The sequence below is a fragment of the Lolium rigidum genome, chromosome 6, assembly GCF_022539505.1.
Source record: "Lolium rigidum isolate FL_2022 chromosome 6, APGP_CSIRO_Lrig_0.1, whole genome shotgun sequence".
In the NCBI taxonomy this organism is placed as follows: domain Eukaryota; kingdom Viridiplantae; phylum Streptophyta; class Magnoliopsida; order Poales; family Poaceae; genus Lolium; species Lolium rigidum.
This window is the reverse complement of record NC_061513.1, coordinates 139,443,485-139,459,641: the sequence shown is the minus strand read 5'-3', so window position 1 is coordinate 139,459,641 and position 16,157 is coordinate 139,443,485. Positions and strand designations below refer to the sequence as shown.

The window sequence follows — 16,157 nt, the reverse complement described above, 5'->3', positions numbered from 1 at the left end:
TTGTACCAGCTTTAGACTTATATACATGCCAGCAGGAAAACAAGATTGTTAATAGTGTTCTCGCCACCAAGATGTTTGATGTGTGTTATGTTGCAAGTGCTTGTTATTGTTCTTGTATGCAAGGTGTTTGATACGAGCTATGTTGGAAGACCTTGTTAGTATGCTTGCCTGGGATGCATGCTATGTTTGTAACAACTCGTACATATGCATGCTTGTTAGGTGTTTGATGCATGATATGTTCTAAGAGCTTGTTAATTTGTGCTCTGGTGCTTTCGCTTTCATTTGTGTTGTAGGAGATGGAAAACTCGCCAAATCTGTCTGGGAAGGCAGTGCTACAGGAGGAGGCGGCGGTGCCGCTCTGTTACAGGCCGCTGCCTGACAAGTGCTACCCGCTAACGAAGAAGAACACCATGACATGGCCACCGGCTCTATCCACGTTCCTTCCAAACAGGGCGTGTGACCAAGAAAGGGGTTGGGTGGACCTTGGATTCAAGACGAAGTACTTAAAGGATGTTGCAGAGTCTGTTCTCACGTACTGTGGCCGTGTAGTTGCATTGAAGCAGATCCACAACCATCTTAGACACTGGAGAGCACGTTGGGTTCATATGAGCATGGTCAACCGTCTTGAGGGTGTGCGATGGGTGGAAGAGACCACATTAATCATGATGGACGATGATGCCTACTTTGCCCACATCAAGGTTCGATCAATACACCTAATTTTCCAGTCAATCATAAGGTATGACAAGAAGAACTAACTATCTTCTTGTTTGCGGACTCACTCGAGGGACGGTGATCTCGTCAACCAGCCCATAGCGAACTATGCCCAAATGAAGATGATCGGGTGTGTTCTACAAGCACCCATCTCTCCCACTGCGATCCACCGTGCTTTTAGCCACCTCGTGGAGCACAAGTCACGGGCCACCAAGTACCTTGCGATGAGCCCTAAGTGTAGGTTGTCCTGGTTTACTGCCTTCCTGAAGAAGTATTACCCTTGAGGAGCCCGAGTAGTGGGTTCTTGTTGTGGTGCTCGTTTTGGTGTCGATGACAATTATGTATATTTTGGAAGTAGCTGGGTTTGGTGAAAACTAATGCCAAGTCTGCATATTTTTTGTGGTAGCTAGGTATGACGAGGAGATATGTACTAGCCTCTCGGTTGATGAACTTATGTTGCATCACGAGCAATTGTTCGTGGACTCGTGGTGCAACAATCTAATACACCGCTAAAACTATGTTTATGTTGCTTTGCTTGAAATGCTATTATGTCAAACACCTTAGGTGCAGTGCTGATCGTGTTGGGATGGTCACCATGAAGCGGACGTGGTAACCGTATGCGGAAAACGGCTCGTAACCAAACGCAGCCCAAAAACACGAAACGGTGCACAATGTGACTGTGAGGTCACATTACCTCCTACAACTTCTACGGAGTTAAGTTTCACAGATGCAGCGAGAACGTCGGAGCAATCAAACAGGTCTATGCGTCTCCACACTTTACGCAATGCCGAATCGGGAAGCTTTGGCTCACGCTCGAGAAAGATATAATCGACAGAAGAGAGGCAGGGCCCCTTGGAGCTTTCTCAAGCCACTAGCAAACAGCAAGCGACATTGTCACCAGCTGGACTACACAAATACGACGACTCCCTTGAAATGGAGACGCGTGCATTGTGAGCATAAGCTACACGCTACCACCGCCAGCAGTACCTTCCACCTCTTCGTGTAGATACGTACGTACGTACAATGGGTGGACGAAATCATACACAAGTACAATTTATCTATATCTGTAGTTCTGTATGCAGTACGCGGATCAGTTGCATACAGCCTTTCCTCCCGATCACACTGTTGCCGGTGGAGGTTGGTACGCCGTCGAACATTCCCCGCGGAACGAGGCCCAATCAGCGGGTTATTATTGTGGATTTCGTTCGTTAGATTATTTGTCTCCAGCTAACTGCCGCAGTTGACCTCCGCCGGAGTATTGCATTAGCCATATTAGCTGTAGGCTCCTTCAAGCATGTGTGCACATGGGTAAGATACGGTGGCGCACTCGGTACGGCTTGCACAAGTCCATGGTCATACGTGCGTGACGACGCGTCTGCAACCTCCCTTCTGGGTGTTCCATGGTGGCCGTTCCGAGTGGCGCAGCATCGGCAACTTGCTGCAAATTATTGCGATTATCCGTTCCAATCATCCGCGACCTGCCGGTAGGAGTGGCATTTAGCCAGCAAGTTTCCGCCTTCCTGACGATTGGATAACCTGACATCTATGATAACGAGTGGAAAACAAAAGGTAAGGTGCAAATGCATTTTCCCCTAACGCACGTTGGATATTACAAAGATCCCAGTGCTCAAGTGCGTCAAGGTCGGGAGAGAGATGGAAAATAATTTTATTTTCCATGATTTTTGATGCACATCTGGGGTGCCAAACTGAGCATGCTTTTTTTTTAGAAAAAATGACACATGCATCAAAATACGAAATCAAATTTTACTGTCATTGCCAAAAACGTGCAGGAGAAACCTCGTCTCAGCCAAGTCCTGACGAGAATAGTTAAATGCAACACTATTGCGCACACTGACTAATCAAAAATTCAAAATATGCATCCAGTGGAATAAGCAAAAGTTCACTTCTTACTTGTAACGCACAAGAATTCTAGAACACCTGCTGTGTATGATTATAGATTGAATATATATTCATAGCCCACAGACCAAAGAACCAAGTGAATCGGTAGGATTCTTACTTGGCTCCAACGTGGGGTCCAGTGTTTTCAGAAGGGTTTCAAAAACCATGGAACAGCATGAGAGAGTCATCGTGTCTAGCCAGCATTAGGATCAAAAGATTCTTTCTGTTCTTCACCTTTGTTTCATCCATCGAACCCTGCAATGCATGGTATTTAAGCAATTCAATTCGTGAGGTGAGGTTGCACACATCAGTCAGCGCAAGTAAAACATGCTTCGAGCAAACAAGCTAATCTCAGCATGGCAAGGAGTTCATTTAATAACATGGCACGGTATCTGACTCTGGGTCAATAGTTAATGGCTTGTTCCATTTATTAACTTAACAGTTGTTTCTTGGGAAGGTTTTTATATGGCAGCAAAGGAAATTATTGACTTCCAACTAAATTACATGGTTGCTTATCTTCGTGGCCTGCACTTGGGATGAACTAATGGAAGGCATAGCCTGATCCCAACCAAACAAGCTTCTCAACATATGATTTAAGTAAAGAAACATGCATACTGAATTACACATATGATACAGCATTAAAATGCATTATAAACTGATGAATGAACTATGATCCACATATGGGGCATACAGGGACCATGCATGACGTGGATCATGAAGTCAAGATATGTAAAACAAAAAAGCAATCTTCAGTTTAGGCAATCTCAGCTTACAGCTAAAAAACTGCAAATGGTGAAGGATGGTCAAGAAGATAACCTCGAGTAGAAGTTCAGCCATGCGGTCCACCATCAGGCGCAAGTTCAAAGCAGTATGATAGAGATTATCGATGTACTTTTCACGAAATGTATTTTTCGCTCTCCATACAAAAAACTGCGCGTACCCTGTTCCTGGTGTGGAACCGACTTTCTGTGAACATAAGGGAATTATTGTGAACAGAAGCACAAAACTAGGATTACTTTGTAGTCTTATGAACTGAAAATATAGTAATGGACATCAATATTCCTGTCATTTACTAAACAAGATAACAGTTTAGGAACTGTTCTCATAGCTTTAATCCATGGGCATACATTAGCTTGGGATACTGAGGTAGCAGACTTATTGTTCTGGAACTGTTGGTCCAGGAAAGCAGCTGAAACTTAAAAGTTGCTACAAAAATTGTGTCTCCATTCAGTACTATTACCGCAGAACTAAGTTTTGGCAGTAACTTTGGCGTGGTGACTTGTTTGGAGCAAAAATGCCATTATGTGTAACTTGAAACCATTTCATGTGTTTAGCATCTTATGCAACATTCATTTAGAGTAAAATAGAAGCACAAACATACTGGTAGCAGACGCATCCAACTTCCTGTTTCCAGCCATTCTCTACTGTGGCAGTGCAACGGAATCACTTTCACATATATTGTTTATGGATAGTTGGTTCTCCAGATAATTATTAGGCCAATTGTCACTGGTAGCATAATACCGGCGGTCCCAAGTATTCTAATGCAAAATTAAGCTAGTAAAGCTTATGGTTGCAAAAAGTTTTATGCTGTTCTGGTATTACAAGTTACCGCAATCTAAACCTTAAACAGTGTGGGTTAATATGTTCGAGCAACATTCACGAAAGAACTAACAATTGACACTTACTCTTGTATCAACTATTCTGATCAAGTTTGTGCTTAGTTTTCAGCTGTCTTGAATCACAAATAACATTCTTAAGTTGCAAAGTGCATATAAATGTATGCACATTTATGCTGAAAGTAACACAACATATCATAATGCATTTGAAAAGGCTAACAGGGGCAGTCTGCCAGATAAAATAAAATAGTACTCCCTCCGTTCTTTTTTAATTGACTCGAATTTAGTACAAATTTATACTAAATTTGAGTCAATTAAAAGAGAACGGAGGGAGTAATTGTCAGAGTAGTAAAAGTTATCTTTTGGATAAACGGCAGAATGAACATCTAAATCAAGGGGGTTTACCACCCTCTATGCCGTCTAAACAAGATATGCTATTTTTCTGATGGAATTACGAGACGGACCTCTGCTGTATCTATGTAGTCATCCTTCCATAATCTGTACAAAGTTGAATGAACAATCTGCTTGTCGAGAATTGTTGTGTCAATAATCTGCACATATGCTGTCAAACTTAGTGTTGTGCACTGCAATTTGCTGCAGGAAACTATGTCATCCAGTAAACAATCATAAAACAGGATGATATCAGCCCATAACTAAAATTAATGCACCATAAAAGCTTTCTTAGCACAAATAGTTTGTGTGAACAATGACAGGGCATAGATATATAATTTCCTCAATGTACAAGAATACTTACTTGATCTGTCTCAACTGGACGACCTTGTGCCAACAGCCTAAAGATTGTAAAAGCTTCTTGCCCATAAGTCTTTTTCACAAGTGACTCAATCTATAATGCACGCATAGAAGACATGTACATGTTAGATGGATACAGAAGTGCCTTTAAACACATATATAGTAGTATTAAACAGTAATGCAACCCTGTACCTCCTCGTTTTTACATGCTTCAACCATTTGGCGCAAATCTACAAAATATAGTAGCACTGTCATGAGAATGTTACAAAAAGAACTTATGATGTTCACTCAAGGCTAACATACTAAATTTGAACATCAAGTGTTTATGAATCTTACAAAAAAAGAACTTATAACGTTCACTCAAGGCTGGCATACTAAATTTGTATGAAGTGTTTAATAGAATAAGACTGGTAATTAGGTTTCTACAGCATGATTTCCAGTAGGTTTTTAAATCCCTTTTTCACACTTTGTCTGAATATTGTATTATTTTTCGAGAAAATGCAAAGACTTCACGTTTCTTTTCATTGAACAGAAGAAGGGTACAAGCCTCCTAGGAGGTGATTACATCATGTGTGGAGCATACTTTCACAAAATAGCGGGCCAGAAGCCAGTATCAGCAAACTAACAGCAATCAAGCTCAAATTAATTATGAAAACATTACAAGATGTCATAGTTAACTAGGATTACTTTCATGTATAGACCAATCAACTTGTCTCCTTGTCTGGGAAGTGTGGACTGGTTCACATGATCGTATCTACAAAACTAAAACATAGTAACTGATAAATTAAGCTACCACATTTCAATACAGGAAACAGAGCGGGCTAGAACCAATTTCTTCTGGTAACAATCACCTAGTGGCAAGGTTGACTTACAACCATATAATGCCGATCATATCTGTGAGCTAGAACTGACTCCATGCCAAGCACTTTGCCAACAGAACTTTCATGCATAGGAATTGTGCACAGAAAAAAAACAGAACACTTAAAACAAATCTTACCAAAAGTAAATGCTTCCGGATCATCAGTGGAAGTAGTACACTGTAACTCCTCCAGAACTTGTGTTATCTGATCGAGTGTCATTGCTGCACCTCCTTCCTTTTGTCCTAGCTTCTCCAAAATACTATTTATTGATGATGTCGCTGAAAAAAGGGAATACACTGTTATATTTGTTGGAGAACTACTACACAAGTGCTCGCAGGGATGGTGTTTCCCCCTATCTAATTAACATATTTTGAAACAAATATAGTGAATTTTTTTTGCACCGATATCAATAAAAACATGGACAACAATTAATGAAATAGAAACCATGTAACTTCAGTGAGGTGTTGTCATGGTACATTGGTACTTCAGCAAGTTGGTTACTTGCCCTGGTACCTAGGGAGGCATATTGTGCTGGCTCGGATTCTGCAGACTATGTGTATGTAACTAACTGAAAACACGTATAGTAGGTTTGTTTTATTCTCTTATGAAAATCTAACGTCGTGTTTTCCTTCAGAGTAAATAGAGTAGAAAACTTGCACAAATCACAAAACTGAGAAACTTCAACAATAAGCATATGCTAGAGCAGGACTAAACTTAGCAGATGTCATTCTCCCTAATCTAGCCGACTCAAGACCATGCTGAAGCTATAAATTTAAAACAAATAGCTAAAACAGAAACTAGCGCTTTCTGCTTAATACTCACACCCAAGAGGCAAGAACAGAACCGATGGAATTCCAAACAGAAATATAACTTAAAAATAGTTATGTTTGTAAGAAAGTATGAGAAGTTAAAGCCATAAATAAAATTGCACTGTTTCTGCATCTAGGAGTACTATTCAAAGGATACGGGCTACTGATATTGGGTGCTACCAGAGTTGGTATCGTTGTCAGTTAAGTTGGCCTCAAAAAACGACTCCCAGATAATATGTGTGCCAACCTTCAGCTTTGACTTCTTTCGGTCCGCACAAAACTGCAATACAAAAAGGAAAATAAGAAGTGGGAGTTAACAAAGTCGAATCGCGTGGTCCTCCAGCTGCACCATTCATACAAAAGCAAATAAAAATTAATACAAATGAGAACTGCGCATTCTCTACTCCTGTTCCGGTATTCTCTACATGGACAGTTTCTCCTTCAACAAAACTTACTTGGCATGGAAGATGTATGCAAGTGCAACAACAATGTCCAGCACATGGTAAGAAACCCTGAGGGCATCTCTGACGTGCATTAAAAGCAGTTAAATAGATGACAGAGAAAGCTATTGTCCATCTTATACAATGGAACTATCACGTCAAGCCGAAAGAAAACCTAACATCTAACCCGTAAGTTTCAATTGACCACGGCACAAGAAATAAACTCATGGCTCACTGAAAAAAAACACTAGCTGCCAACTGCCACTTCGGCTCGTCCCCTTTGAGGATCAGCTCAGACTCTTCCATACCATACGCCGCTTGGCATCTTCCACATGCCAAGGAGCTCCTCAAGGTCATCTGCAAGATCTCCATGTGGTCGAGGTCATTGCCAAACTGAACAAAGATGCTGCTCATGCACAACCCACCACTTTTCTGTCATCGGCCTCAAAGCACCCCAGCTGGACTTGTGCTTCTATTGCTGCTGGTTTGGTTGGTTCCAGGAGATATCCCACCGTCGCCCGTCGGTGCTATGTTGAGAGAAATAGAGATAAATGCTTCGGTAGGAACTGTGGGTAGAGGTGAACGGGGTCTAATTTCTCATTTCCATTTACTGTGCATGGTTTGGAACCCACTCAAAGGCAAAACCGGCTCAACACAGTGGGCAAAAAAGTTTGATTGGTTTTCTCAAAGGTAGGATGGCCATGTAGCAAAGGTAGGATGGCTATGTAGCATCGCTGATACAATACACTACAGAACAGAAGCTCCTACTCCCTCCATCCACAAATAAGTGCACTTTTAGGTTTGTCCTAACTAAAACTTTGATAAGTTTGACCAACATCATAGAAAAAATAGCAATATTTACACCACCATATTAATGTCACTACATGCATGCTGGAATGTAGTTTCCTAATATACTAATTTCATGTCATAGATATTGCCACAACTTTCCACTAAGTTGATCAAACTTAAGAAAGTTTGACTTAGGAAAAAACCTTGAAAAAATAGACATTTAATTGAACTTTGTAGAATAGATTGGCTTGCCAGGTACTCTACTTTTTGAAGCGACAATGCAAACAAGAAGGAAGAAATATAGAAACACTGCTGCAGACAGAAAAGATAAAGATGTATGTCTACACAAATATGCTATCCAATTATCCTCTTTGATTTACAGGATTCCAAATATGTAAAAGAAGGATAAGCGTATAACTGCAACGTAATGATAATGTAATGCCTATTTGAATTCTGCAGGACTTTCTTTGCACTAGAGTTTGTTGATTGCACCGAAAACGATTCTTTTAAAGAGGTTCAAATAGATGGAAAAAATTCTAAGACAAATCAAACAGCCCACAGGAAAATTCATGAAGATTTGAATCCTCCATAATTCCTATGAAAATCCATTAAATCAAAGAAATACCTTCTTCTTTAGACAGAATATAAATTTCTCAAAATTTGCCCGCCAAAGTACTTCATTTTCTGGAATTGTTGAGTTCAGCTCTTCATCTATCTCAAAGGCTCCGTGTTTCCGCTGATGAAATAATGACAGAGAATTACATGACGAATTCCTCACAATAAAGAATTACATGACGATAATAGTGCATTTCATATCGCTAACTCATTTGCCAGTTCTTATAAATACTTTCAGACAAAGCATTCGCCACTAACAAACAATCTACATATGCCACTTTGTCTCTTCTGGTTCAACAACAGGATGGCCAAAAACAACAAATACCAATTTCTTCCATAAAAGCATGAAATTACTACATAAAGTGGTGATGGCAATAAGGAAAATGAGTACTGCACCTTAGCACCAGAAACGGCTTTCGGAGGATCTTTGGTGCAATCTTCCATGCTGTAGGGGATCTCAGAAAATCTTTCTGGGTCAGAAAGGGTTGCAGTATTGATAACTTTCTTCTCAAGTGAAAGAGCCTCCTCAACAGTCTGTATCAAAGACAATTTTGTCAGGCCATGTAACCGTAAATCATACACAGAACATATCAACAGAAGAAAGGACAGTAAAACATCAAAGGATCAAAATTTTGGTACTAGTAAAGTAGTTTTCACATAGTAAGTATATAGGTTACGACTTACATGAGATAAGGGAAATACTGGCCTACCCACCTGGCTAGCTATGCACCCCCATCCAACCATTGAATGGTCCCTATACGGCATTTCACACCATTGGATCAGCCGTTTACTGAAGTTTTCTAACTAACACCGTCACCATCTTCTTTTCTCCCCACCTGACCCATAGTAACAGCCCACCCAACAATGTTTGTACTTTGTACCCACCAAGAAAAAAATTAAATTCCCACGGGCACTCCCAGACACAAGAAAAATACTCCAACGATCCCAGTGGGGAAGGAGGGAGGGGGCTTTTGTGGCCTTGATTTTCGGAATGGAGAAGGAGCAAACAAAAACCAGAGGGTGCGGGGGGGTTGGGCGACATAGCTACATCCATTTACATGGCAGTATCCTGGGTAAAGAACTGGAGTGGTGGCGGGGGCCAACCGGCCCGGCGGCTGGCGCACAAGCTCAGAGCGGGGTCAGCAGGCGGCGTGCAGGAGCCCAGGAGCGGCGGCCAGCCAGAGCTCAGGTAGACAGTTCAGAAGATCAAAAGAGGAAAAAATGAAGCCCCGGTAGATCATGCGGCACGAGTCAGGGTTAGGTCAGAAAAAGAGGCCGTGTACTGTAGTATACTAGGCTAACGGAACGTTAATCTGGGTAGCTACCACCCCGGGTAGAAAATTGGTTTTGTATGAGATAAAGTGTAAGATGTTATTAATCAGCAGCCTGGCAAAGAGAGATTTGAAACTCCTTAACCATCGAGCTAGTAAGTTTGCCCTTTGCACAGTTGCATAATTACAAAGACCAAAGTAATAAAGTAACCAGTCGAGTTAACATCTACCAATGTCTGCATGCATTATCAGGGAAAACCATAAATAACTAGAGAGCAGACTTATGAAATGACCAGGAATGTCCATAACAGGGATCATTTTACATACTTTTGTAACTTTTTTCCTCGCAGATGTTTGTTCCTCATCTCCGAGTGGATTGAAAAAAGGTTCAGGTTTTGGGCACCGTTCCACATAACGTGCATACACAAGTTTGTTGAAGTTCGAACGTATTTCTTCCCTTCCGATGGTGCCTGAAACATGGTAATGACCCATTATCAGGGAAAGCATTAGCAGTCACGATCACCGGCAAACATTAAAGATTACAGAAGAGAAGGAATGAGAACACTGTCATAAAAAAAGAACAGGGGATGATACCATAACAAGTTTGATAAATGAAAAGGCCGTACCATCTTGCACTTTAGAGATGGTGCGTTCCACAAGTTGGTCAAATGTCAGCCTGCCATTCTGAAGCAATCCCTCAATAAGATCTTCTGACTGCAAGATACATATGAATAGTCATAAACTGCGAAAACAATAGCTTTGAGTACTGAATAAACAGAGTCATGAAGTTAAGTTGAACTTTACTTTATTTTTCTGTTCAATGACCCTAGGAAGATGCCACATTTTGTAGCAAAAACAGCACCAGAACTAGTAGAATGTAAGTTCAGACCAGGTGTATTGTTTCTCAATTGCTCTCACCAGCTATCAGTCTATCACAAATTAATAACTACTACAAGCATACTTTCTTTTGAGATAACGCAAAGCTTGCATTTCAATAGATTGAAAAGGTAGAGAGTTATTTACAAGCCCAAATAAGAGGCTGGGTATCTAACAAAGAGAATCACAGGGCACAGTTGATCGGTGGAAAAAAAAAACTACAGTCCACATTGATTTTAGCATTCAGATAATTATGACACTCATGTTTGGATCAATCCCGAATTTTAACATGAAAGTGTAGCAGAGCGTGAACCAAAAATAAAATGCAGGTAAGGACCTCTGGGATGTCCGCACGGACGACAGCGAGGAACTTGGAGAAGCGCAGCCGATGCAGGACATTGTCAAAAATGGCCAGGTAGAGCGTCACCGGCGGCTCGTCCTTACGGCCAGCAACTGAAACGAGACAAAAATGGGGTCACACTCACGGACTAGAAGCCACCGGCGTCGAATCAGATCATCATATAATAAAGGGATTTGCACACGGGGGGCTTGCCTTTGGGGGACGAGAAGGCCTGGACGCAGTTGTGCTGGATGAGGATGAGGAGCGTGTTCTTCACCTGCCCTCGCGGGAGCCTGACGCGGCGCACGATCTCCGGCAGCGGCAGCGCGCCGTGGCGGAGGAGGCACTCGCACACCTTCTGCGAGAGGGGATCGGGAAGCAGCAGCGGGAGTTAGGGCATCACACGCACGGCAGTTCGCAGGTAGAAAGGACGGGAGGGCAGGAGGTGGACCGGGGGACTTACAGCTACGAGGGGGCCGAAGTGGTCGGAGATGAGGTTTACGGCGAGGAGGATGCCGTGCTGCGGCACCATGGTCGCCGGCGGTGAGGAGGATTTGGTGTTGAGATTTTGGGTTTAGGGCGTGTTCGGCAATAGGCAGTACTCCAGGGCCGACGCCAGCTTCGCGTCTGGAGTGGAGAACGTTGGGCTGGCTGGCGGCAAATCCTATACACCGACCAGGTCGGCCGCTACTGCGCGCCGCACACCCCCCGCGCGCGGTATGGGCCGGCCTGGTCGGCCCAGTTCGCCTCTTTTTTCTGTTTTCTGTTTTCTGTTTCTCTTTCTTTTCTTTTCTTTTCTTTTCTTTTTTCTTTTCTTTCCTTTTATTTTTTATTTTCTGTTCCTTTTTGTTTCTTTTTTTTTGTTTTGTTTCTTTTTTTGTTTATATTTATTTTTGTTTAAATTTGAAAATATTTCAAATTCGGAAAATTTCAAATTGAAAGCTGTTTAAAATTTTAAAAAGTTCAAATTTTAAAACCGTTCAAATACAAAAAATGTTCAAATTTGAAATCCGTTCAAATTTGAAAAAAAATTAAATACAAAAAATGTTCAAATTTGAAATCCGTTCAAATTTGAAAAATGTTCAAATACAAAAAATGTTCAAATTATAAAAGCGTTCAAATTTGAAATCCGTTCAAATATATAAAGCGTTCAAATTTGGAAAAATGTTCAAATTTCGAAAAAAATTAAATCAAAATCTGAACATTTTTAAAATTTCCAAATTTTCGAATCTGAACAGATTTTGAAAATTTGTTCTCCGAAATATATTTTTTAAAAGTTAGATATTAAAAAAGAAAAATATTAACAAAAAAGAAACAGCAAAAAAAAGAAAAAAAACGTACCTACTACTAATAGGCCGCAGCCCAACCAATCGGCCTGGTCGGTGGGGTGCGGTGGTTCGTACACACCGACCGTGCCGGTGCACGAAGCACTCCCCGGTCGGCTCCTCCTTTTGGCGGTGGTCGCAGCTCGTTTTAGATGGGCCGGCCTGCTTGGGTGGCATGACATATTACAGCGTGGCCGGTCATGTGGCCTAGTTAGGGCATGGCGTGTTGCCTCGTAGTTTTATCTTGATTCGGGTGGTCCACATTAGGTTCGGATCAGGAGGCAGTCTCTTCAGCCATAAAGTGAAAATGAGTGAAAATCTGAGAGAGAAAGAGAATAACCAAAACAGCTTTTGAGAGAAAGAAATATTAATGGAACCATAACATGGTATGCATATGTCAAAAGTTTTATCCAAACCTAGTTGGACAGCTGCCTCCATTGCTCATGCCCTTAGGCCGCCTGGTCGCTTTTTTCCGTTGGCTGGTCGGGGATAGGGGATTCCGGCTGCAACTGCAGCTGCTTGAGGGCTGGGTCGAGGAGGCTGTCGTCAACGGTCGCCACTGGTGCAGCTTGGCGAGAGTGGAAGCAGAGTCGTTCATCGCCGGTACATGGGCGTTGCCGTCGTCCGGATATGCAACTGGAAGATGTCAGGCTGGTGGTGGCTAGAGCACGCGTGAGGACGGTGGCTGGAGGAGAGACTCGTGGCGGCCGGCCAGTCGGTGGCGGTGGGATGGGGGCTCTCGGGGGCGGCGTGGTCGATTGGAAGTCGGGGATGAGAAAATATAGAGCGAGGGAGAAAAGGACGAACCGTTTTTCACTCGGCGGTGGCATATTTGTGTAATTTTGAGCTGCTCCACCGTTTGCTGATTCACGAATTCACCGAAGTGGTGTTCCGCGTTTTGTACAGCGAGATGGTCCAGCACCATAAGGGTTTGTTTGGTTGATGGACAAACATGTATGGGATGGAATGGATCAGATTTGGTGGATGGGATGGATCGACATGGGCGACATCAAGTGCATGCCTCCCCACGCCGCCACGATGCACGAGGTGGCTGGCCTCGCCGGCGGCATCCCCACGCCGCCACGACGCACGAGGTGGCTGGCCTCACCGGCGGCCTTCCCACGCCGGCGGCATCGACGGGGCGGCTCTGAGAGATGAGGATGCGCATTGGCGGTGAGCTCTGATGGGTGTTCGGGATTAGTGCTAGGAAAAGAGATTAGGAAGCGGTCCACGAATTAGAAAAACGTGGATGAGGAGGTCCGGTCAATTTGGAGGATCACTTGATTCGGCATCTTTAGGGTATATTGCGTTAGGTGGATGGTACTATCCCTCCTAATTTACAACCAAATGCATGCAAAATTAGAACCATCCCATTCCACCTCTCTTTTGGTCCGCAACCAAACCTACCCTAAGTGAACCACCTCCATTTTGTTGATGATAGCATGCTTCTTTGATTGTTTTTTCTTTGAAAGGGGGTAAAAGATTTGCCTCCATTCATTAAATAAATAGGAGAGTCTTGACAAGACAAAGTAAGAAAGAAAAACAAAAGTTCCAAACTGATTACTCTCCCGTTATTACAAAACTCAAATGCTTTGCACCCGCGGCGCTCCAAAGTTTAGCTTCGTCCTTAATGATTTGAAGTAAGATGATTGGGGGCGTGGACGTATTGTTGAAAACTCTTGCATTACGCTCCTTCCATATTGTCCAAGTGATAAGCATGGTTATGAAAGACATGGCTTTTCGGTTCTCCATTGCATTGCACAACATTATCTTCCACCACTCCCTAAGGGACGCATCACCCGCCCACTCATGAGTGCGGACGGAGGGAATCCCAAGCCAACTCTTAACCAGATCCCAAAGCCTCTTGGTAGAGGCATTGAGAGAAAAGATGTGTCGTCGTCTCTTGACTTTGCATGCAAAGCGGGCAAAGCCTACAATTATCCCAACCCCTTCTCCCAAGATGATCCGTCGTCCAAATTCTATTGCGGATGGCCAACCAAGCGAAGAACTTGATCTTTGGAGGGCCCAAACCTTCCACACCATCTTGTTCATATTTGTTAATGTGGCTCCCAAGAATTGCACCTTGTAAGTTGATGTCGTTGTGTACTCCCCATTCGAAGTGAGGTTCGAAGTGATGGAGTCTTGTGCGTCTCAATAAGTTGCCGACATAAAGCTATAGATGGAGCTAGTAAGTTTCTAATTTGTTGCTGACATACTCCAATGCTTCAGGTCAGCGAATTAATATTGGCGAGTCGTCTATTCTCTTTAGAAAGGGTTTTCCACAAGTTACAAAGACGACATGTGAAGATTATACTACATTTCCCTAGTCAACATTGAATGAGGAATATGTTGACATGCCTTCTGATGTTGGCAGATCCAAGAATGGTTCTTTTAAGCATCTCAAATATTGGATAAGGAAACATGCCCAAGGGTGATTGGAACTTATTCTTGCTTTAGGGGTAAGGAGGTTTTGATTAAATCATTGGCACATGCGATCCTCACGTTCTCTATGTTATCTTCCAAGCTAGAGTGAGGTTTATGTTACACTATTAACTCTATGATCAGAGGCTTTTGGTGGGCAGCAAGAATGGACGTTAGAAGATAGTCTGGGTTTCTTGGGAAGTTATGTGTACAACAAAATTTGTTGGTGGCCTTGGATTCCGCAACATGGAGTTCTTCAATCTTGCAATGCTAGCTCGGCAAGCGCGTGGCATATTCTGCAAAACCCAGATGTGCCAGCTCCAGGATCCTTAAGGCGGTTTGTTTTTCGTCTTCAAGTTTTCTCGCAACTACCCTCGGTTCTTGTCCTTCTCAAGTATGGAGAACTCTCCTGGAGGGGCGAAACATTATTGCGTAGGGCTTGATCATGAGGATCAGCACTAGTGAATCGAACCATGCATGGAATCAAAACTGGTTGCCATGAGATTATATGTTGAGGTTGATGACGAGCAAGAAAGAGGACTCCGCCGCTGATAGTGTCCTCGTTCATCGATGCGACCACGACAACATGGAAGGCAGATTTACTGGAGGAGTGCTTCCTGCCTATGGACCGTGAAGCTATCCGTGTCATTCCTCTTAGCAAATGGAAGATGTGTGGGCCTGGCACCATGAGAAGAACGGAGTTCTCTTGGTTCACTCAGTTATCTCCTCCTGGTACAAAACAAATAAAAAGATGGGCGATTGGCTAGAGGGGGCACCGATGGCGTGTAACTCACACGTTCGTTGGAAACCCCAAGAGGAAGGTATGATGCGCACAGCAGCAAGTTTTCCCTCAGAAAGAAACCAAGGTTTATCGAACCGGGAGGAGCCAAGAAGCACGTTGAAGGTTGATGGCGGCGGGATGTAGTGCGGCGCAACACCAGGGATTCCGGCGCCAACGTGGAACCTGCACAACACAACCAAAGTACTTTGCCCCAACGAAACGGTGAGGTTGTCAATCTCACCGGCTTGCTGTAACAAAGGATTAGATGTATAGTGTGGATGATGATTGTTTGCGAGAAAACGGTAGAACAAGTATTGCAGCAGATTTGTATTTCGGATGTAAAGAATGGACCGGGGTCCACGAGTTCACTAGAGGTGTCTCTCCCATAAGATAAATAGCATGTTGGGTGAACAAATTACGGTCGGACAATTGACAAATAGAGAGGGCATAACAATGCACATACATGACATGATGAATATTGTGAGATTTAATTGGGCATTACGACAAAGTACATAGACCGCTATCCAGCATGCATCTATGCCTAAAAAGTCCACCTTCGAGTTATCATCCGAACCCCTTCCGGTATTAAGTTGCAAAACAACGAGACAATTGCATTAAGTATGGTGCGTAATGTAATCAATAACTACATCCTCG

General features: G+C 42.9%; 1 protein-coding gene across 1 annotated transcript; it reads right to left on the bottom strand.

The window, feature by feature from the left end:
- Positions 1-2,507: 2,507 nt before the first annotated feature.
- On the bottom strand, positions 2,508-11,558 carry LOC124661230 (DNA-directed RNA polymerase III subunit rpc3-like). Its single transcript, XM_047199092.1, has 14 exons — positions 11,440-11,558; positions 11,190-11,334; positions 10,974-11,089; positions 10,387-10,474; positions 10,088-10,230; positions 8,886-9,023; positions 8,500-8,610; positions 6,826-6,925; positions 5,974-6,114; positions 5,169-5,206; positions 4,981-5,070; positions 4,691-4,777; positions 3,427-3,576; positions 2,508-2,865 (listed from the first exon to the last, which is right to left on the bottom strand). The coding sequence occupies exons 1-14, from the start codon at positions 11,506-11,508 to the stop codon at positions 2,767-2,769; spliced, it is 1,515 nt and encodes a 504-aa protein (XP_047055048.1). The 5' UTR covers positions 11,509-11,558; the 3' UTR covers positions 2,508-2,766.
- Positions 11,559-16,157: the final 4,599 nt, after the last annotated feature.